At 35.5% G+C, this 22,970-nt stretch overlaps 1 protein-coding gene across 3 annotated transcripts; it reads left to right on the plus strand.

Annotated features, from left to right (window-relative positions):
• The first annotated feature begins 80 nt into the window (after positions 1-80).
• Positions 81-22,567, plus strand: si:ch211-132b12.3. Of its 3 annotated transcripts, none has more exons than XM_073928696.1 (14): positions 81-1,016; positions 4,978-5,112; positions 5,579-5,622; positions 6,546-6,633; positions 6,757-6,889; positions 10,631-10,765; positions 12,550-12,653; positions 12,736-12,860; positions 12,966-13,078; positions 17,190-17,327; positions 18,812-18,914; positions 19,049-19,149; positions 20,347-20,517; positions 20,718-22,502. In XM_073928696.1, the coding sequence occupies exons 2-14, from the start codon at positions 5,081-5,083 to the stop codon at positions 20,823-20,825; spliced, it is 1,395 nt and encodes a 464-aa protein (XP_073784797.1). In that variant the 5' UTR covers positions 81-1,016; positions 4,978-5,080; the 3' UTR covers positions 20,826-22,502. The 3 variants fall into 3 exon arrangements, with proteins under 3 accessions (XP_073784797.1, XP_073784796.1, NP_001076419.1); XM_073928695.1 differs by having other exon boundaries at positions 637-1,016; positions 5,456-5,622; positions 20,718-22,567; NM_001082950.1 differs by having other exon boundaries at positions 812-1,016; positions 5,482-5,622; positions 20,718-21,033.
• Positions 22,568-22,970: the final 403 nt, after the last annotated feature.

The following is a 22,970-nucleotide window of genomic DNA, read 5'->3' on the forward strand; positions in this document are numbered from 1 at the left end:
ATATATATATATACATATGAGCAATATCACTCAAGTAGCAGTGTGATATGGCTGTATATCGGCACTGGTGGGAACCACATGCAGCTTTCTGACGCTACCTGCCGTGTGCATCTAAGTTTCCGGGAAATGCGGAGGGTTTTTTTCTCTCATTCGCTGTGCGGTATCAAACATTGCATGAAAAATACATGCTTAGAGCAGTTCCTCGAATCAAATATCTCGTTTGTCGCGAGGGGCATGAATGAATTCCGTGAATGAAAGAGCCAAACTGCAGTTTAAGTCCAACATTTAATAATTTGGCAAATAATTCGACTACAGATGTCCATGTAGGTTAAACACCATCACTTTCTCCTGTGTGTGTATTTTGACTCTGAAACTCAGCGTGCCCAAATAGACACTCCCACACCCTCCCACTTTAGTTCCTCCGACACTCCTCCCTAAACAGAGCTGGACACGCCCACTTTTCTGACTTTTTCCAAAGTAGAGGTGTGAAAACACCCTGCTGAAACGAGGGGGTTTCATGGCCCTTTAATTGTACTTGTGTGCAATACTCCTGGTGTGATGAATAATTTATAAAAATCAATGTGTGAATAACGGAAGTGTTAATCTAAATAGTGTCAAATAAATAATAAAAAGAACATAAGCACATAAGCAGCTCAGTAAAACTGCAGCAACAAGAGTAGCAGCAGTAGAGTCAATGGATTTTTTTTTCCAGAGGCTGTACCTTTCAAATAAATGCTCTCGAAATTTAGTTAAATATTCTACCTGAGGGTGACAATCACAATGAACAGTTAACTCTTTCAATGTTACTCGCCTCCACCAATATACAGTTAACACTGACAGAAAGATCATTGAAAACTGGAAGTGTTGGAGAGAAGAAATGAACACAATTAAAGGACAAACAGAGGAGCGAGGGTTCTGGGGCAGAAAAGCAGAGTTTCTTCTGGCTGTGGCAGGAAATGTGGTTGGAGTGGGTAACGTGTGGAGGTTTCCTTACCTTTGCTACAGAAATGGAGGAGGTATGATATAGCCTAAAAACAGATTTCATACTCTAAATACAGTAATTAAAATAACAGTTTTAAGTTGCTGTAGATCATCGTGTCCTCATCTAAGGATTGTAACATTTACTAGGTGGCTGTTTATTTTCAGTAAAGCCTGAGTTTGTTAATCGGAAATAGTTCTTTAAAAGACTTTTAGTGAAACATTGTCGCAAGCATTTTTCACTTTAGTCAATAGTCTGTGAGCTTGTGCCCATTTTATTGTATGCATTAAACAAGTGGTTTTTAATCCTGGTACAGGGTACCCACTGCTCTACATTTTGTCACCCTCATTTAGAACACCTAACTGAGTTCATTGGCTGGACTCCATGCTTAGTTGCAGAATAAGCCTAATGCAGGCCCAAAACATGTACACATAATGTACAGCAAATTGCAATACACATCTTTACATATGAAAAACATTAAAGGATTAAAATGTTAAAGAATGATTGTTTACTACATGAATATAAAAACCTACCTCCTCCTTTGCCTTCTGAACCTGAAATTTGTCTCTGTTGCAGTCAGTTTATTAATGACAGTTTGTATTTGTTTAATGTTGTTATTATTAGATGTGTTTTATTATAGGCATATTTATATTTGTTTTATAAAAATAACAAGTTTAGATTCGTCCACACCTGTCGAGTTTTGGACATTGGCATAGACAGTGGCATAACTGCTGCTACTTGTTTTTTGTTTGTTGGTTTTCCAATTTATCATAAGGGCATCATGATCATTTTTATAATTTTATATTTAAAAAAAAATTGGAACAAATTTGGTTTGGTGTAGTTTGTATCTTAATTTTAATATATTTTTGTTCAGTTTTCAACAAAGTAAACAAGAAGAAACATAGCTTATTAGTTTAAATTAATTCTGTTCAACAGCCAAAAAAAGAGCAAAGCACATACTGTTAGCCTAAATAAAAGTGAAATATTTACAAGCAATGTCTTATTGTTAACTGACCAAAAATTAGACCCTATCATAGCTTATTTATTTTTTATTTTTTGCGGTTAATAACAAAATCATCCACAGTGCCAGCGCAGTTTCACTTTGATTCGTTTGATCTAGTTGTTTTCCCACAATGAGCCAGGACAGACTTTCCAAATGTAATATTTTCAGAACAGCAATGCTTTTCTTTGTAAAGAAATTGTCCCTTACCCTTAAATAAGGAATTGAATGAGATGTTGTGAGCAAATGTTCAGAATTGTTAATGTTGATGTCACTTAAGAAGAACGTTTAAAAATGTAATAAGTTTGCTGTTTGATGATGCTTTTATGTTTTCTGTTCAATGATGCTTTTATGTTAGCTGTTCTTTTAAGTTTGCTGTTGCATGATGCTTTTTCGATGATTAACTATTTTGAGAGAAATTCTAAATGATTGTGAGAAATGCTTTATGATCCAGTTAGTTTTTAGTGTATATCATCAAAAAGTTCAGATTAAAAAGTTTGATAGTTTTTAAACAGAAATGCTTGACTGTAAAAAGTTATATTTCACATAGATTTGAGGGAAATGCTTTGTAAAAACAGGATGCTTTTCATATTTAACTAATATTAATCAGTTAATATTATCAAAACTGTTTACCTTTACATTCTCATTTGGTTTAGCTCATTTCTTGAAACATTTACTTTCTCAACACTCTAATATTGTTTTGTAAAACAGTTTTACAGTTTAGCACAACACACTTGCAAAAGCTCATATATTTCCCAAAACTGTTCACTCGTGTGTCAAATCTAAATTTCCTTCTCATTTACAGTTTTTCTCGATTGCCTGGATGTAGTTGTCAACTGAAACTCCACATTTTCAAAACAGTTAACACACAGGCCTAAACAGCGGCACTCATGGTCAAAATGACACATTTTGCTTGCAAAAGGCACATACCGTGTCAAAACATTTAAAATATGCAACAAAAGCTAGTTTTACCTTCAAACAACACAACTTGCAAACAAGTATATGAGCTCTTTCAGTTAATCATTCCACAATGGACAACAAAATACAGAACTCAGTTCACCACCTTTGCTTGTCATTGTAGCCTATTGCCAGTGCCATTTGTTGTCTTTCTGTTTGGGCTGTCAAATTTGCCTTTTTGCAAAGAATTGAATCCAGAATAAGAAATGCTTTGATTACATTTTTATTGAATTTATGAATTGAATTCAAACCCATGCAGTTTGCACTACGTCACTGGTTTTGAAAATGTATACATCACCATATAGGGGATATATATAGGAATTGGAAGTGTGTTTGGATATAAACAAATAAATTTTGATCACACTTCCTTAATATTGTACATTTATTCGTTTGCTCAAAATTAGAACTGAATTTAGAAATAGTTCTGAAAAAAAAATTTGCGCTTAACAAAACAATTAAATATGTAGACTAATGGATGTCTTCAGTGAAGTGAGTACACCAATTTTTTACCCCATTAAAGTAAAGGAGTAAAGTAAAGAGAAAGAGTAAACAGAAAGAGCAAGAATGGAGGTGGCTCATTCTTTATCTTTATGCAGATGGGGCTTTATTTTACAATCTAAGCACAAAATCTGAAGCACATGGAGCGAAAGCAATCATGTCCGATTTAAGGACAAAAAATATATGATCTGCGCTGTGGCACATTGTCTAAAAAGGATTGTGCTTTTTCTCTTAATAAGTTATGGGTGTGTTTTTAACATAACATGCATTAAATCAATCAGAGTCTCATCTCCCATTCCTAAGAAAACAGTAAACAGATAATCTGCTCAAGGATAATGAACAGGCCTCCTCTTTTCAGCCTCTTTACTTTCTCTTAACTTTCTTTTTACTCTTTAATTTACTCCTTTAAGGTCAGCTCACACTGTGAGATTTTTTAATAATCCTGGATGATTGTAGCATGTTAGACTGCACAAACATGGCTCTCATGTCACACTGTATGATCTCAGCCATCATAATGTCAGACTGAATGACAATGAAGACGTTGCAAACACCGAAGAAATCTCTCCCAGAGTTTAACGTCATCCACCCGCGACACTGTAGCGTGATCTGTAGCGTGTTAAAAGCATATAATTAAGACACAGCATGATAAAACCAGGAAGAAAAAAACTGTTTTGACATTTAGGTCATTTTAATTGTCACATGAATCGCGTCATCAAATTCAGAGCTCCTATTAATTCTTGGATTAACGCTCAATGCAGCTATTGTCACACTGCTGAAAAGTGTCTGAAATCTTCTGACACTGCCAGTACTTAATCGAAGGACAAATCTAATTATAACAGGCATAACAGGCTGGCTTTGAACATGTCAAACTAACGATTAAAGATCACAGATTTTAGCGCAGGATTTCAGGAATTTTTTAGGATTTCCCAAATTTATCTCAGATGACAAAATCGTGGCTGAACCCAATGTGAGCAGGGCTTTACTTTTGTGGAGTAAGGAAGCTGTGGAAACCCACTCCACTGAAGATTAGCCTAGATCATTTTGTAAGTTTAAGTCCAAAGATTTGTTTCAAAACTATTTCTAAATTCAGTTCTAATTTCCAGAAAAAAAAATAAATAAATGAACAATAATAATGAAGTGTGGTCAGAAAACAGTTATTTCCAAACACACTTCCTGTTGCCCCATATGTTGATCCCAAAACGCGACAGGTAGACAAATCTAAACTTGTTTTTATTAAAACAAATATAATTTAATAAATGCTACTACTACTTCTAATAATTATAATGCTAATAATAGGAATAATAATGATTATACAAATGCAAATTGTCACAAATACTATTACTTCGTTTTAAGAGAATAAAAAAACACCCTGCTAGACCACACTCTGGCCTTTTCCGTTCTTAAAATAGCAAAAGTGAATTTGGACATGCCCTTAATGCTTTTGCGCCATGCACTTTAGACATTGCACTTTGATTGTTAAAATACAGCCATATAGTTAACACTGTAATTGTATTCATCTCAATTTGAACTGTTGTGTTCTTAGGGGTGTTCCTTATACCCTATCTGGTGTTTGTGATGACCTGTGGAGTGCCTCTGTTCCTGCTGGAGACAGTCATGGGGCAGTTCACACATGAAGGGGGCATTACATGCTGGCATCTCCTCTGTCCACTGGCTCAGGGTTAGAGTCATAAAAATATTAATTTAAGAAATATTTATGAAAATATAATATGTTGTAAAGGATTAATATGATTTATGAACATATTATGACATTTTTGTTTTCATTCAAACTTTGTTTTTGGCACACTTAAAACTTTTTTCCATTGCCAAAAATGTATTTGCCATGTTTATGCATATAATCAGGTGTCATATGGCTTGTCAGCTCCACTAGCTTCTCCCCTGGCAGTAAATATATTTTTAAATATGTCATGAAAGTAATTTTTCAAGTTCCCAAATTTGCATTTGTCCTGGTACAATCAGTGTTGATTAATAACCTTCTCATTTCAATGTTTATTCTCTTCTAGATACTTTGTCTGTTTGCTTTTATCAGGTGTTGGCTATGCAGGACAGCTCATAGAGCTGTACAGCTGCATGTATTTTACCATCATTCTGGCCTGGGCGCTTTTTTATCTCATCTTCTCTTTCAGCTCACAACTGCCGTGGGCCAGCTGTGACAACATCTGGAACACAGGTGATAATAATGTTGTACATATTATTGTGTATAACTGAATATGCAGTTAAAACAGAGGCCAACAAGTACAAATAAATAACTTCCAGTCTTACTCCACTTAATTGAACAGATTTACAAACCAAATTAGCCCAAATCAGAGTTCAAAATTTCTACATTTGGAAAAAACAATGGCAAAACAAAAAGAACAAGGGGGCAACAAGGTGATGCAGTGGGTGGCACAATCGCCTTACAGCAAGAAGGTTGCTGGTTCGAGCCTCGGCTGGGTCAGTGGGCATTTTTGTGTAGAGTTTGCATGTTCTCGCCGTGTTGACGTGGGTTTTCTCCAGGTGCTCCAGGTTCCCCCACAGTCCACAGTAAATGCAATTTTTTTTTGTTTGTTAGTTTTTTATTAAAAAGTGACAAAACAATTTACACACTCATAAAAGTTGCAGGTGACGAAGTGGCGCAGTGGGTAGCACGTTTGCCTCACAGCAAGAAGGTTGCTGGTTCGATCCTTGGCTCAGTTGGCATTTCTGTGTGGAGTTTGCATGTTCTCCCTGCGTTTGCAAGGGTTTCCTCCGGGTACTCCGGTTTCCCCCACAGTCCAAAGACATGTGGTACAGGTGAATTGGGTAGGCTAAATTGTCCATAGTGTGTATGTGTGGATGTTTCCCAGAGATGGGTTGTGGCTGGAAGGGCATCCGCTGTGTAAAAACTTGCTTTATAAGTTGGCGGTTCATTCCGCTGTGACGACCTCAGATTAATACAGGGACTAAGCTGACAAGAAAATGAATGAATGAATGAATAAAAGTTGCGGGAGATGGTGTCTTGAACCCAGTGGATAAATATATTTTAAGAATCGCTGTAATAAACATTCTAAAACAACACTGTAATAAACATTCTCTCTTTCCTTATTTGTCTCTCTCTCTCTCCCTCTCTTTTAGACAACTGTGTAAATCTTGCTGCAGGAAATCTTACTTTCAACCGAACAACACAGATTAATTCAACATCTGCAGCTACTGAGTTCTGGGAGTACATAAACACATACAAGAACAAATCTAAATGCTTAAAAAAACTGTTAAATGGTAAATAAAACAGTTTGGGGAAAATTGCAAAATAGCCAACCATTACTCTCTTTACTGTCCCACTGTACAGACGCAGAGTTCTGTCTCTCTCTGGAGGTATTGAGGAGATCGGCAAGATCAACTGGGAGATTGCTTTATGCCTCTTCGTAATGTGGATCATATGTTATTTCTGCATCTGGAAAGGAGTCAAATCTACAGGCAAGGTGTGCAAGAATATTAATTCAAAGCAATTTGTCTAAAATAATATTTGAAATATGCATATACATGTAATTTTTATATCAAATTTATTTTCTTTTTTTTTTGTCTCACAAACTTTGAAAAATGTTTAGATTTAAATTAACATTTACTGTTTTTCAAGATAAAGGCCTGCTTTAACATTACCAATAATACAGAAGTAACAGTGTGATATGGCTGTGTATCAAAACTGCAGTGATTTGGCTTTAGGTAATTACATCTGCTGATATACAGCATACCTGTCAATCATCTTGTTTTTCCTGGGATTCTCCTGTATTTCACAATTTTTTCCAGTTATGATCTCGCAAAGGTATTTTTCTGTATTTTTAATTTGTCTATGAAAGGTGGCAATAAACATTAAAAAGCTGATGCTCTGTCTACGCAACCCATACCACCGAACCACAAGAGGTCTTGCTCTTAAATGTGAATCTGTTTACTGCTTTAATTTTATTAAGGCATTAAAACACTTTGAAATATAAAAAAACGTGGGACTCCCTTCCTTTCCATTACAGGCGTTATTGCCTTTCCAATGCAATCCTCACAACAGTCAGTTCATGTAGCGATGCGTGACTGTCAGACGCTCTCCATACTGATAAATAGATGCTGTTTCTCAAACGGACTCTGTACACTCGTTTGAAGTGGAGAAAAAGTGGACATCCCCAGTTTGAACAGACATATACACATACTACTAATAATAAATATAATAATAATAATATTAATAAGGGAGACGCAGTGGCACAGTAGGTAGTGCTGTCGCCTCACAATAAGAAGGTCGCTGGTTGGAGCCTTGGCTGGGTCAGTTGGCGTTTCTGTGTGGAATTTGCATGTTCTCCCTGCGTTCGGGTTTCCTCCGGGTGCTCCGGTTTCCCCCACTGTCCAAAGACATGTGGTACAGGTGAATTGGGTAGGCTGAATTTTCCATAATGTATTAGTGTGTGTGAATGTTTCCCAGAGATGGGTTGCAGCTGGAAGGGCATCCGCTGCGTAAAAGTGTGCTGCATAAGTTGGCGGTTCATTCCGCTGTGGCAACCTTGGATTAATAAAGGGACTAAGCTGAAAAGAAAATTAATGAATCAATGAATTTCCAATGTTGACAGGTATGATATACAGCCATATTTAAATGCTACTCATGATATATTAAATATATATGCAGTTTGATGCCACAAGTGTGTAAAAAAAAGTTTTTTTTGTTAAAAAAATGTTATTTGGCATCTAATACGGGTACAGTATTGTATTTTACTAATATATATATATATATATATATATATATATATATATATATATATATATATATATATATATATATATATATATATATATGTATGTATGTATATATATATATATATATATATATATATATATATATATATATATATATATATATATATATATAGTGCTTAGCACAATTGAGTTCACCCCATTTAAAAAAAATTATCCATTTCTCAGTGTATATAGGCAATATATTTTGGTGTATTTAAACCAAACAGGCTTCTTGAACATATTTATTTATTTAAATAACATTTTAGTCACCAAACATATTTAGAAATTGAAAGATAATACAATTAAATTCAAGCAAAATATTTTTTTAAATTTTGTATTTAATATTTTTCTATAGCATATACAATTGGGTGTACTGGATTTTTTATTTCAGTACTGACTAATCTAATGTACTGTATATGCAAAGTATAATACTGTATAGCTTCCAATTGAAAATATGGGTGTGAGCATATATAGAGAGTATATATTTATATAGAGAGTATATATTTATATATATATATATATATATATATATATATATATATATATATATATATATATATATATATATATATATATATATATATCAAAGCAGCTTTAAAAAAGATGATGCACATTATTGCATTGAAATTAAATTAGGGTAAAGTTACAATCAAATATAATTTATTATATACAGATGTGGCGACGCAGTGGCGCAATAGGTAGTGCTGTCGCCTCACAGCAAGAAAATTGCTGGGTCGCTGGTTCGAACTTTGGCTCCCTGGTTATTAGCTATAGTTAACGAAAACAAGCAAAAAAAACGAAATCTAAAATGTAAAATAATTGTCGTTAACTGAAATAAAAATAAAAACGAGAGTTTCTTCAAAAACTAGAACTAACTGAAACTGTATTGTGTACATACAAAACTAACTGAAACTAACTAGAATTATAGCAAAAACCTCCTTCGTTTTCGTATTTGTAAAGGTATTTAATACATAATCTTACTGTAAGCCTTTTAGAAGTAAATATAATCCGCCCTGCAGATGTTTGTGTTTGACCCTTTCGCACCTCAGAGTCTCCTGCTGCCACTGGCCAGATCGAGCCGGTTTTCCTCGAGTCATCCTTTCTGTTGCTCCTGCGACAACAACAACAAGTGGACATTACAGCAGCACGGTGACAGCATTAAATACAGAAACTATTACTTTAACACGTGAGCCCAATAATGGGTTTTATTTCTGTATCGCGATCGCGAACGAATCTTTTAACCAGATCTTACGTGAACCGGTTGAACTAGTTCACCAAATCGAACTGAATTATTTGAAACAATTCGCGTCTCCAGTAAGCACTTATCCACCCACTTCTTACTTAATAACAAGCCTAATACCCCCCTCTGACTCTAAATAATCCAATATACGCTCTCATTCAATTATTAGAACAGTAACATTACATCGAGAGGTGGTGAACCGATAATACTGCGCATGCGTAATTCAGTGAACCAAACACAACCAGTACAGCCTGCTGTATGACTGAACTGAACTTGGAACAACTGCAGCGCGGGTAAACCGAGGGCTTAAATAGATCTGTGCCCATAATGTCCATTGATTAATTTGGCCCTGCTCATCACTACTGTGTGTCTAACCTCACAAGCAGCCTTGCATACATATTGTATTTAGGGCTGCTATCTTGTGGGCTGCTGTATTTCAGTTTGAAGATGGGTAGATGATTGTGGTAGATGATAGTGTTCATGTGTCCTCTGAATACATGTTTCAAAAAATGTATGACTGCGTTTTTATTATACAATATTTATCCTGTTGATTTTGAATATTGTACCTAACAAATATTCTCATTTAGAAAAAACTGAAACTAATACTGAAATTAATAAAAACTAAACTAAAACTAAGACATTTTAAAATATAGAAACTAATAAAAACTAGGAAATCTGCCTCTAAAACTTATAAAAACTAATGAAATTAATGAAAAATCCAAAAATATTATAACCTTGCGGCTCAGTTGGCGCTTCTGTGTGGAGTTTGCATGTTCTCCCTGCATTCACATGGGTTTCCTCCGGGTGCTCCGGTTTCCCCCACAGTCTAAAGACATGCAATACAGGTGAATTGGGCTAAATTGTCGTAGTGTATGAGTATGTGTGATTGAGTGTGTGAATGTGTTTCCCAGAGATGGGTTGCAGCTGGAAGAGCATCGTAAAAATGTGCTGGATAAGTTGGCGGTTCATTCCCCTGTGGCGACCCCAGATTAATAAAGGGACCAAGCCGACAAGAAAATGAAGGAATGAATATACAGACATAGTTAACCAGCAATTTTATATAGGTGATGTCTGTGAACATGTTTAATGAAGTACATCTGTGGATAAAGTGTATGTGTAAAATTATATACATATACATATAATTATGTGCAATATAAATATATATATAATTTAATTAATTAATTTATTAATTTATTTATTTTTTACGTAGGTGGTGTATTTCACAGCTACATTTCCTTATGTGATGCTGCTTGTGTTGCTGATTCGTGGGTTGACTCTTCCTGGAGCTCTGCAGGGGGTTGTGTTTTACTTGTACCCTGAACCGGCTCATCTTGCTGACCCACAGGTAACTCCACCATCAGCCCTCTACTTCCAGGATACCTTATAACCAAATAAACAAGAACTCATTTGAAACCAAATTTGTGTTAGACCAATGGTCTCAAACTCAGTTCCTGGAGGGCCTCAGGTCTGCAAAGTTTAGCTCTAACCACCTTCAACTCACATGCGCTTAATAGTCTCTAGTAGTTATGAACACCTTGATTAGTTGTATCAGCTTTGTTTGATTGGTGTTGGAGCAAAACCAGCTGTGGCCCTCCAGGAATCTAGTTTAAGAACATTGTGTGAAACTCCATCATGATCTCATAACCCATTATATATCAGTATTCAATCTTCATTTTAAATTGTAACAAGACATTAAATAACTTTTGTTTTCATTTCAAATGTTCATTTATTTATTTTTTTGAGCTAATCAGGGGTGCCTTTCCCAACGATGTAATTTGTGGCTGAACTATCATAGTACGATGCATTGTTTGGGAATAGAACATTGTAGTGACGAGTGTTTCCCAAAACCCGTTGTTTCTCTGTCGCGGATCCATCATTTAAACCATGTTAGTTATAATGTAAAATGCCCATAATGATGCTCTAAAGTGGGTGGAGTAACTATACTTCTTTAGAGAAGAGCACCATTTCTTTGTGCAAATTATATTGTTTTACACACACACACAGATAAAAAAAAATCCAATATTGGTTTTGGTAAAAATATGCACTCGTTTTTCATATTAATTGAAATATAAGTAAATGGCAGATATAGGGCCTATGTTTCCTATATAAATATTAATGAGAATACTACATATTCTATTCTTAAACATTAAATCACTTACAAAAGCTAACACATATTCTAATATCATATATACATTAAAGAAATAAAGAAATAATGAGGCTATTTATAAAGAAATGAAATTTAATAGTTATTATTTATTAGAAAATGAAAAAATCCTACTTTAATAATAGTTATAATATTAATGATGATGATGATGATGATGATTAAGTAGGATATTGTTTATTTATTTATTTATTTTTTTAAAGTCTATGTTTACAATTTGACACATGCAAACCACAGCAGAAATGTTCTAACCACTAGGCCCATGTCATATACAGTTACACTTAATAAATAACCTATACTATAAATTAAAAGCATTAACGTATGCTGTTTTTGTGCCACCCCATACAAGAATGTAACTACTTAATACATAAAAAAAACCTACTTTTTTTCATCACAACTACATAAAAATGTTATTGACAGAAGGTTATTGGTAAGCACAATAACTGTTTTATCCATAACTACTTTTTGCAATAGCTATAGATTCTGATTGCTTTTTTTATTTATGACATTGGTTTTTTATTAATGGCATTTAAAACTTGAAGCTGGGTGTCAAGGTGACGCAGTGGGTAGCACGATCACCTCACAGCAAGAAGGTCACTGGTTTAAGCCTCTGCTGTGTCAGTTGGCATTTCTATGTGGAGTTTGGATGTTCTCCCCGTGTTTGTGTGGGTTTCCTCCAGGTGCTCTGGTCTTCCCCACAAGTCCAAAGACATGTCGTACAGGTGAATTGGGTAAGCTAAACTGGCCGTAGTGTATGAATGTGAATGAGTGTTTATGGATGTTTCCCAGTGATGGGTTGCAACTGGAAGGGCGTCCACTGCGTAAAACATATGCTGGATAAGTTGGCGGTTCATTCAGCTGTGGCAACCCCCAAATAATAAAGGGACTATGATGAAAATAAAATGAATGCACAAATTTGAAGCTTTGAAAATAGTCAATAATAAACTCTAAGTTGTGTGTTTGTTTAGGTTTGGATGGAGGCAGGAACTCAGGTCTTCTTTTCATATAGTCTATGTAGTGGTATTCTCATTGCACTTGGCAGCTATAATCAATACAGCAACAACTGCTACAGGTTAGTATTTACCATGAAAAGAATGAATTGATTAATTAATGCAGAAATTATAATAATTTTTATATATATCTATGTCCATCAGAGACTCCTTTTGGCTTTGCCTTCTGAACAGTGGCACCAGTTTTGTGGCTGGTTTTGCTGTGTTCTCAGTCTTGGGCTTCATGGCTCATGTGCAGGGCGTCCCTGTTGAAGAAGTAGCAGAATCCGGTATTGCACTATTTCATAAAAACACAGGAGGCTTTATAACATATTAAGACAAACCTACGGATTAAGAATGTAAAATGTTTAAAGATCTCCCTTTGTCTCTGTCAGGTCCAGGACTAGCATTCATTGCTTATCCACAGGCAGTGGCCATGATGCCCTTCCCTCAGTTGTGGGCTGTTTGCTTCTTCATCATGATTATTTTGCTTGGCCTAGATTCACAGGTGAGCTCCTCTATGTCCATTTAAAGCATTTTAACGTGTATTCAATTGCAGTTTATAAAACTAAAACTTAATTACACTTTTATATGATTATGTTTAAATGTCTGTTCTATCTATATACAAACCAAAATATAACTGTTAAATATACACTTAAATTGTAGACCGTAATCAAACTACAGCACTACAAATAACTTTTAAAGAAATAGATTACCCCAAAGATTTATTTTAATGACCCTTAAATTTTTGTACCACTTTCTGGTACCACTTTATTATACAACTGCATTAATGTGCATTAAAAAATCAGTAATACCGAAGGTCATAGAAAACGCAAGACATAACACTCATATTGTTTTAAATGGAGAAAAGTGTAATGATCAATATGGCAAATGAATCCCTGTCTACTAGTACAGGAGCCAATCATCAATTGCTATGGACTTATGTTCCTCTGGGACAGAAGCTCGGATCAGTCATGTGCTTTTACGACAGTTTTTGTGGTCAACAATTTCACTGAAATCTAAGCAAATTCTTACTTCACAGACATAAATATATTAAAATTTGTATATGTAATAGATGGATTTGTAATCTGTATAAAACGAACGTGAGGTACAGTCTATCTTGTCAAACACACATCACATGACAGCAACTACTAAAATTTCTACAAACTTGTCAACAAAGAGTCACTACTGAAGGAGATTTTTGAAGGAAGATGTGAATTACTTGAGAAGACTAGCGCAATCTGATGAAACATTAACCAGTGGATGATAATGTGTAGAACAGCCATTAATTAGTTTGGTGTCATGATCTCGTTCCTTTCAACTGCGCATGCTGAAATAAAAATTATGAGACAGTTATTCTTTAATTTTATTGGTGATTCCAAATATGGAATGTAATTGTCAGATTGGCTAACAGTTTAGACATTTAGACAGAATTCTCGAGCACAGCCTTCTGCCTGAGAGGCATTTCAAAGATGGCCACCGAGTGAAATGACTTTTAAACCATAGTTCTTAAACTCCTTGATGCAGTATTCCTTGAGGGCCACAGCTATGCACAGTTTTGCTCCAACCCTGATTAAACAGCTGATTCAACTAACGAAGGTGTTCATGACTCTTTTGGACACCTCGATTAGTTGGATCAGCTGTGTATGCTTGAAGCAAAAGCTGCGGACCTCCAGGAATTTAGTTTGAGACCTATGCCTTAAAGCAGGGGTGGCCAATCCTGTTCCTGGACAGCTACCTTCCTGCAGATTTCAGTTGCTACCCATATCAAACACACCTGCCTGTAATTATCACGTGGTGTTCAGGTCCAAATTAATTGGTTCTGGTGTGTTTAATATGGGTACTAACTGAAATCTGCAGGATGGTAGCTCTCCAGGAACAGGATTGGCCACCCCTGCCTTAAAGGGACTTTGCTTATACAAAGATAATCATGAGTTAATGCAGGGGTGTCAAACTCAATTCCTGGAGGGCCGAAGCCCTGCACAGTTTAGTTCCAACCCTGCTCCAACACACTTACCTGTAGGTTTCAAACAAGCCTAAAGGACTCAATTAGTTTGATCAGGTGTGTTTAATTAGGGTTGGAACTAAACTGTGCAGAGCTGTGGCCAGTTTGACACCTGTGAGTTAATGTATAACTCACAAAAACTTAAACAATTTATCAATAGTTTTTCAATTTATCAATCACTTATTACTGCATGAGAAACCAATAATCTATCAATTAAGCAATCTATGAATAATAGTTAAATGAGTCACCATGATGTATTAATTCCCAGTAACATATCATATTCACTAATAATGTAAAATCATACGTCAATTACCACAATAGTCAAAGGTATGTACTTTAACATTGAGTTGTCTGCTTTAGTTAAAGGTTCAGTAGGTGATTGTCTTTAGAAACATTTTCTGTTGTGCTGGTTAAAAGTCTCTTTCACATTCAAATAGTAATGATTACAGTAAATGATATAAATGTATTTGTTTGTATTTTTATATTCTGGGTGAGACAAAAGACTAAAAAATGCTCACCCAATTAAACATTGTCAGGCTGACATTTCCTTTAATTCTAATACATGGCCCAAACTGTCTGTCAGCAAATGTAGATTTGTACCAGTGCAGGTAATGTTCTGTTTAAAACTCATAGTCAAGCAGAGTTGATGTAGATTGTGTTGCGTAATGTATGGGTAACATGCACAGAAGTGATGTTCAGCCACTGAAATCTTCTGGCAAAAGACTGATTTGACTATTTTCAGTTTGATAAGGGCCCTTTTACAGCATCGATAATGTAGATTTCTATTTTAACAACAAAACATCAGTAAATAGTGCTATTCCCCCTAGCCTGCTTTACTGAGCTGAAGTTAGTTTTATATTCATATCACATTGATTCATTTTTGAAAAATGACAGCTTGTGACGTGCTCCCTATATTGTTTACCATGCTACTCTCAATATTCGCTCTGAAATAGCATGTAAGTATGGCTTATTAATAAGTGTAATTCCCTTACAGTCATTGGTAATTCCCTTACAGCTATTGGTAATTTTCTGTACCCAGTCGGTCAACCACTTACTACATTTCTAGCTGGTGAATGACATGAACTTCTGGTTGGTCTGCTGTCATCTTTACCGTGCACGTTCTTGTGTTGGGAGGCGTAACTTTAGACGGCAGGGGAGGAACTGTGTTTCAAAGATATTATGCTAACCGGTTAGCATTTTGGCAGATCACCTACTGCACCTTTAATTATTAGCTAAAGATTTGAAAATACCTAATGTTGAATACTGTTAACTAACTGGTTATGTGCTCTAAGAAGGTAGTTAGTCCTGTCTGAGCCTCAAGTCATAACTTAATTATATCTTAGAAAATCATTAGCTAACCAACCTATTGTGGCAACAGACACATTAATTTATACTATTATACTATATGCAGTAGCATTAAAGAGTTAATACATTATGACATATTAACAATTTATAGATTGCTAAATTATTAATATATGTTTTAGCACTTCATGAGCTGTACATTTGTCTTGAAAGAGTTCTACTTTAAAAATACTCTTTGATCTCAGCTGCAGAATAAGATAAAATAAAATAAACATAGATATCTGTCTCTTAGGGTGCTTTCACATCTGTAGTTTGCTTCATTTGGTCCGAACCAAGAGCAATAAATGATACATTGTTGCATTTTCTGTCGTCTTTGGGTCGTTTTCACACCACACTGCTGTCTTTGGTCCTAACCAGTTGAAAAGAACCAAAATGCAGTCATGTGACAAAATCCACACCTCTCATTTGCTAAATGTTGTTGAACATATTTCCTAAACTGCTTATCGATTAGTCAGAATTCACATGCGGAAAAATGCCAATGAACTTCTGCAAGTAAACACTTCAGCAGACACAAAATGTAGCTTTTTATTATGTAGCAACAACTGCCCAGACTGATTGTATCCCTGCTTTAGACAAACTATACATTTTAAGAATGAAGCGCGGCTGCGGCTGGAAAACAATGTTTTAATGCATTGCACGTCACTTCAGGAAGAGGTGTGAATTAATTCAGCTAAACTGCGACATGGTCATCTTGCGGAAATATTACCAATGATCCATCAGGTAATGTTTTTCCCTCTCTCTCTCTCTCTCTCTCTCTCTGTTGGTAAAGCGCTGTCAACAAATATTTTTCCTCCATATCCCATAATGCACAGTGCATCAGCCTATGACAGCTGGATTAGTCCAAAAGGCACAGTACTTTTTGTGGTATCATTCTAATCATAAACGAACCGCTCCAGGGTTCGTTTGAAACTGTACCGAGACCACCTCTCAAGCAGGTCTTGGTACGCTTTTTTGGTCTGCTTTTGGTGCACACTTGGGTGCGATTGCTACATTCACACCTGCCCAATCGAACCGCACCAAGAGGGAAAATAAACTCTATGGCGATTCAACCAAACTAAATAAGTCAGTTGTGAAAGCACCCTTAAACTTCTATCACAAAACGTGTCAGCCTTAACACTCTATTATAAATAATTACAGCAAATTTAACAGGTTATAGTAAATATTATAGTAACTTTTTTTATAGCATGTGCTAGATGACTTTTTATCATAAGTTCTAACATTTGGAATGAATTATCTTTTGTATCCTTCAAAGTTTGTTGCAATGGAGTGTGTGGTTACATCAGTGACGGACTTGTTCCCTGAGGTGCTGCGCAGAGCTGGTCGTCGGGAACTGTTTGTCCTGCTCCTCTGTCTCACATGTTTCTTTGGACAACTCATCATGGTTACAGAGGTCAGAGAAGTGTGTGTGTGTGTGTTCGTTCGGAAATTTGTATAATGTCATAGGTGTGACCCACGTATTACAACATGGAGGTGGTTTATGAGGACATGCCTTGTGTTCCTGTATTTTAAAATGCTTATAATCACGATATTTTGCTGTGAGGGTTAGATTTAGGGCTTGGGCCTTTTAATAAGCTGTTTTTACCACATAAAATACATTACGTCTATGTAGAGTCCTCATAAATCACTTATACTGACACAAACCGATAGACCCCTAGACAATGAGGCTATGAGAGAGGTGAGTATTAATGAGTCCTTGAAAATGAAATAAATTGTAACACATTTCGTTGAGGGAGAGGCAGGGAGAGGAAAGTTGATTACCATAGGCTAACCATGTCCACATGAACAGTTATGATTTTTGTCTGGGAAAAGGTTAGCAGATCCAAAATCATGTGAACCTCAGGATAAGGACAGATAGGCTAACATGAGCGTAGATGCAGTTTAAATTGTAGTGTCTTTTTGTTCTAGGGTCTGGTAGCCCTGATTATTGCTCAAGTCCAGGTTGAAACTCAGCAGTCATGCCAGTCTTCAAGCAGGTGTTTTCGAACTTTTAGGACAACATGTTTGTAAAATATGTTTACATAGGCAACAATACTTTTAAGTATTTTATACCATTAAGACAATACTCTGATTAAGAGCCTACCGTGTAATCAGCAATTTTTTATCACCTTAATCCGACTAAACTGAACTAAACAGAAATTAATTAAGATATGTGGAGTATATTTTCACTATAGGCCTATTTTGTGACAAGATCCACACACACAGCTGTAAGTAAAGGGCTGCAGACACACACACACACACAACCACACACACACACACACACACACAAACACACACACACACGCATCACAAAATGCTGAGTTTTTTTCTTTCCATTCAACGTGTGGTATCAATAAAAGCAACACTCTTCCACCAGTCCTTCATATTCGCGTCAAATACCCCATTTCTCTCATGAATTAAATATTCTTACGTAATTATATTATTGTCGTATAGATTAAGGCAAATAACTATTACTGATAACCATGTAAGGGTAGTCAGTAGTGTCTTCAAAGTTAGTGAAACATCCAGTAGGCCATCCTGTGATTTGATTCAGAAGGCACTTTTTTGTCAGATGCTCACCGGTTTAACTTTCGTTCAAACTCTGTCATTAGTTTTATAAAGCACCTGCTCCATTTTATTTGTGTATTACTGGAATGCATTAACTTTACAGGTGCCTGATAATTAGCTGTGGAGATAACGTTAATCATATTATTCCCTGTGCGCCCTACAGTTTGAAAACCTCTGTTCAAGAACCATGTTACTACCACATCCTGAAAAACGCATATTACACAGCATCTATTAAACAACTCAACTCAGAAATGTGACTATTGTCTGGAACACAGTTAATATCAAAGTAATCTTCCTCCATATCTAGTAATTTTGCATTGTGATCTGCAGGGGGGGATGTATGTATTCCAGCTGTTTGATAACTATGCCAGTAATGGAGCCTGTTTTCTGTTCCTCTCTGTGTTTGAGTCTTTGACCATCGGTTGGATCTTCGGTGAGAGTCAAACAGGCGGCAAAAATAATTTACAGACTACATAACTAAAAGAATATAAACAACACAGTAAACCTAACAATACAAAATGTTAAGAGACTGCATTAACTATTTTTGCTCATTTTTTTCTGACACAGGGGCTGAAAAAATGTTTGACATAATCAAGGACATGACAGAGTCACGACCCAACTACTGGTTCATGCTGTGCTGGAAATACTTGACTCCACTTGTGTCCCTGGTTTGTATCTATAGCTGGATTTCACAGATGTTTGCTTGATCACAAAATGAACCATTAGTTTATTTTAATAGTAGTCATTCAAATAGTAAAGAATGGTATTAAAAACTACAACATCATGGATTTTATTCTCAACAAAAACACCATGCTTGAACCAATAACAAGGGGGTAGAATCTATGAAGCCCTAGCATAGAAAAAAACACTAGCATTAACGTTACTATTATTATCATGAACTCATTGAGTAGCGAACTAAAGTTTATGTGACTTAACCTTTTTTTTTAAAGTTCCTTATGTCCACCTTCTTTTTTTTTGCTGCCGCCATTCTCACCTGCATGTGTGAACCACATCACACACCATATTCTTGTACAGTGAAAACCGCCACACAGTTTGGCTGCTGTTACATCTAAACATAGCCATCTCACATTACAACAGGGAAAGGCACAGGCAATCACAACATTCATATTTTTTGGGGGGCAGTAAGACTTGAGTAAAACGTGATTTAACCATAGACTGCAAGAAAAGTCTGCATATCTAAGTTAATGTTGACAGTTAAATTTTAATTTAATTAAATTACTGGTTGGGAACGGCATTTCCTGTAGTCAGTGGATATTGGTGGGAACTCATCATCTCCGTCCATGCTAACGGCTGGTTTATACTTCTGCATTACGCACACATGTATGGTCCAGCACAGTCTGCTAATGGTTGCGTAACACGCGGTGGCTGGTGCTGATGTTCACCTCTCAAAAAATTTAACTACATGTCGCAACGACATGCAGTGCAAGATCTGTTATTGGTCGGCTTGGTAGCTTCAGATGGAAACTTTTGTTTTTTGTTTATCCTTTAATTTAAGTTGTTGCACATCTGCTAGTTCCGAGCGAGTTTTAGCTTCTTGTACATTAAGGTAGCGTTTAGAAAAAATTTTTTTGAATGTGTTATTGCAGAGCAACATTAACAGCAACAGAAGTATAAATGCACAGCTACTACGTGCAAAGCATGTGCCGTGGGTCACTGCAATCACTTGACACAGAAGTATAAACCAGGCTTTATTCCACACCCCTAACCAAAAAAAAATATGGGTAACACTTTATCCAAAATATGCTGTAAATTCATTTAAGTTTATTTGGATAAAATGTTACTGAATGCATAAATATAAATGTAAAACCTGTATTTGTAACACATTTTTCTCTGTTTATTTCTAGACGTCTTTTGTTTATTCTATGGTGAGGTACACACCTCTGACTTATAACCGCTGGTATGTGTACCCGGACTGGGCACATGTACTTGGCTGGTTACTGGCTCTGTCCTCCATTCTGCTGGTGCCTGGATGGGCACTGGGCCAAATGTGTACTGGTAAAGGCAGCCTGAAACAGGTGAGACTGAACTTGTTTCATTCACGGAACATTTATCCATCCATTGGGTTTAAACATTTAGGAAATCTGAAAGTCTGAGAAATTTTGCAAATTAATTATTTTACCCAATCAAGCAAAATAATTATATTAATTTTGATACTTATTTTTAATGAAGTAAATGTGCCTAAAATTCTAATGTTCTAATCTGTATTCTTTGGCAGCGTTGGGGCCACTTGTGTAGTCCTGACACAAATCTCATGCTCTCCTCTATACAAATACAGGAACAAACTGCAGAGATGGAAGACTTAGTCAGGAGCAGCACAATATAAAGCATTACATGGGAGCACAAAAAGTTTCTGAAAAATAACAAATGTTGTGTTAGTATATATACATATGTTAGTATATATATATATGTGTGTGTGTGTATACACACATACAGTCGAAGTCAGAATTAATGGCCCATCTTAGATTTTTTTTTTCTTTTTTAAATATTTTTTAAATTGTGTTTAACAGAACAAGGAAATTTTCACAGTAAGTCTACAGAATAAACCATAGTTATACAATAACTTGCCTAATTACCCTAACCTGCCTAGTTAACCTAATTAACCTATTTAAGCCTATAAATGTCACTTTAAGCTGTATAGAAGTGTCTTGAAAAATATCCAGTAAAATATTTTTTACAGTCATCATGGCAAAAATAAAATAAATCTGTTATTAGAAACGAGTTATTAAAAAGATAAGAAAAAATACGTACAAAAAAGCCCACAATGCTTGCCCCGCCTTCAAGCTCTTTTTAATAGCCCATTGTGCTAGAACAGAACGCAAAGGGATGGTTAATATCAGCTGTCAATCACTCAGTTCCGATGACAGGGTGCCACAGGCGCGAAAATGTAAAGGGCTGGATCCAAGAAAATGAAAACAACGCTGACAGATTTAGTTTTAGAAACCAGCTGGAGTTACAACTAATGACGCATCTGATTAGTGATCATGTGCTGAATGTCAATCCAGCATTTACACTTTTCGAAGAGTGGATAATAGACTTCCAATGGTTAAAGTCCACTATAAAAATGACTAAAGCGTTCACCGTGAAGGCGGTGGGACAGAGTTTTCAGGTAACGTTAACTGTGTTTGCCACTGAATCTACAAATTTTAAGCACGAGATGTTGGAACGTTATTAAATCCTTCATTTAATCATCATGGTGCTGTCAACCGTGCGACACCAAGTTCACTATCACCAAAGAGCATGCATTCACTGAGAAGAAACTAATATTGCTGCTCATGAAAAGACCGGTACTACTATTAAGAATAAGTTATAATGTTCTCAACCGTAAGAAGTGCACAGTTATTATTGTTAATTCAGTTAATCTCATTCACGTCAAGCAGTGCGTGCAGGGCCGGTGAGCACAGCAGATTTTTGTTTATTTGTTAGTTGCAATTAGAGTGTTAATATATAATAGAATCTGTTATTATAAAACGTGTAGTATTGGTGCTCATCATTTTTGGTGGGTGCGACTAAATTTTGTCTGGTGCACCTAAATTTTTTAAGTTAAAAGCACCAGTACTACCAAGAAAAAATCGGTAGTGGACATTTCGGGTTTTAAGAAAATGTTAAATGTAATAGAGCCCCGTTAAATTATTCCTTCATAAGCCCATTTGGGTCAGATAATTCCTGCTTTCAGATCCACTAAAATGGCAGGTGAGAGTAAAATCAAGCAGATCTGTGCTTTCTGAAGAGAAGGTGGACACTCATCTTTCTGAATATAAAAAAAAAACTGAGTTCCATATAAAAACTAAATTGTTCTTTTCTTTTTATTTGTTTAACTACTGCAATATTACATTTATTTTTTTAAAAGCGGCTTTTTGGTTTTGAGAATAAAGGATTTGTTTTATTTGCTGCTAAGCAGAAACCCCAGAAGTATAGCTCTATCTGATTAAAGTAAAAGAAAAAAAAAACGATCATAATTTTATGATGTTAGTTTTAATACATTAAAAAATTTCAGTCAGAGAAATCCTCTAGCTTTTTTCTTTTCTGCTGTATCTAAAACGTACCGAACCATGACACCATTGTGTCGTAAGCATCAGACGCACACACGTAAGCATCACACGCACACACACACACACACACACACACATATATATATATATATATATATATATATATATATATATATATATATATATATATATATATATATATATATATTTATATATATATATGTGTGTGTGTGTGTGTGTGTGTGTGTGTGTGTGCGCGTGTGATGCTTATTAATCAAATTAAAGGGAGTACTTAAATGTTTCAAATAACTATTTACAAATATCATAACATGGGTAATTTTTCACCGTCAATCAACACAATATACAGTTTCTAATTGTTAAATATTTGCATTCAAATAGCTTACACAAGGTGTTTCAAAGAAGAATGAGAAAGTATAAATATCTTAAAAACACAATTAATTTGTATTACATGCCTTTCA

The sequence above is a fragment of the Danio rerio genome, chromosome 18 (genome assembly GCF_049306965.1).
Source record: "Danio rerio strain Tuebingen ecotype United States chromosome 18, GRCz12tu, whole genome shotgun sequence".
Classification (NCBI taxonomy): domain Eukaryota; kingdom Metazoa; phylum Chordata; class Actinopteri; order Cypriniformes; family Danionidae; genus Danio; species Danio rerio.

Coding starts and splice junctions, on each gene's coding strand:
- si:ch211-132b12.3 (NM_001082950.1), top strand. CDS start 878: ATGAACACAATTAAAGGACAAACAGAGGAGCGAGGGTTCTGGGGCAGA. Junction 5,623..6,545: donor TGACAACATCTGGAACACAG/GTGATAATAATG, acceptor CCTCTCTTTTAG/ACAACTGTGTAAATCTTGCT. Junction 12,861..12,965: donor TGAAGAAGTAGCAGAATCCG/GTATTGCACTAT, acceptor TGTCTCTGTCAG/GTCCAGGACTAGCATTCATT.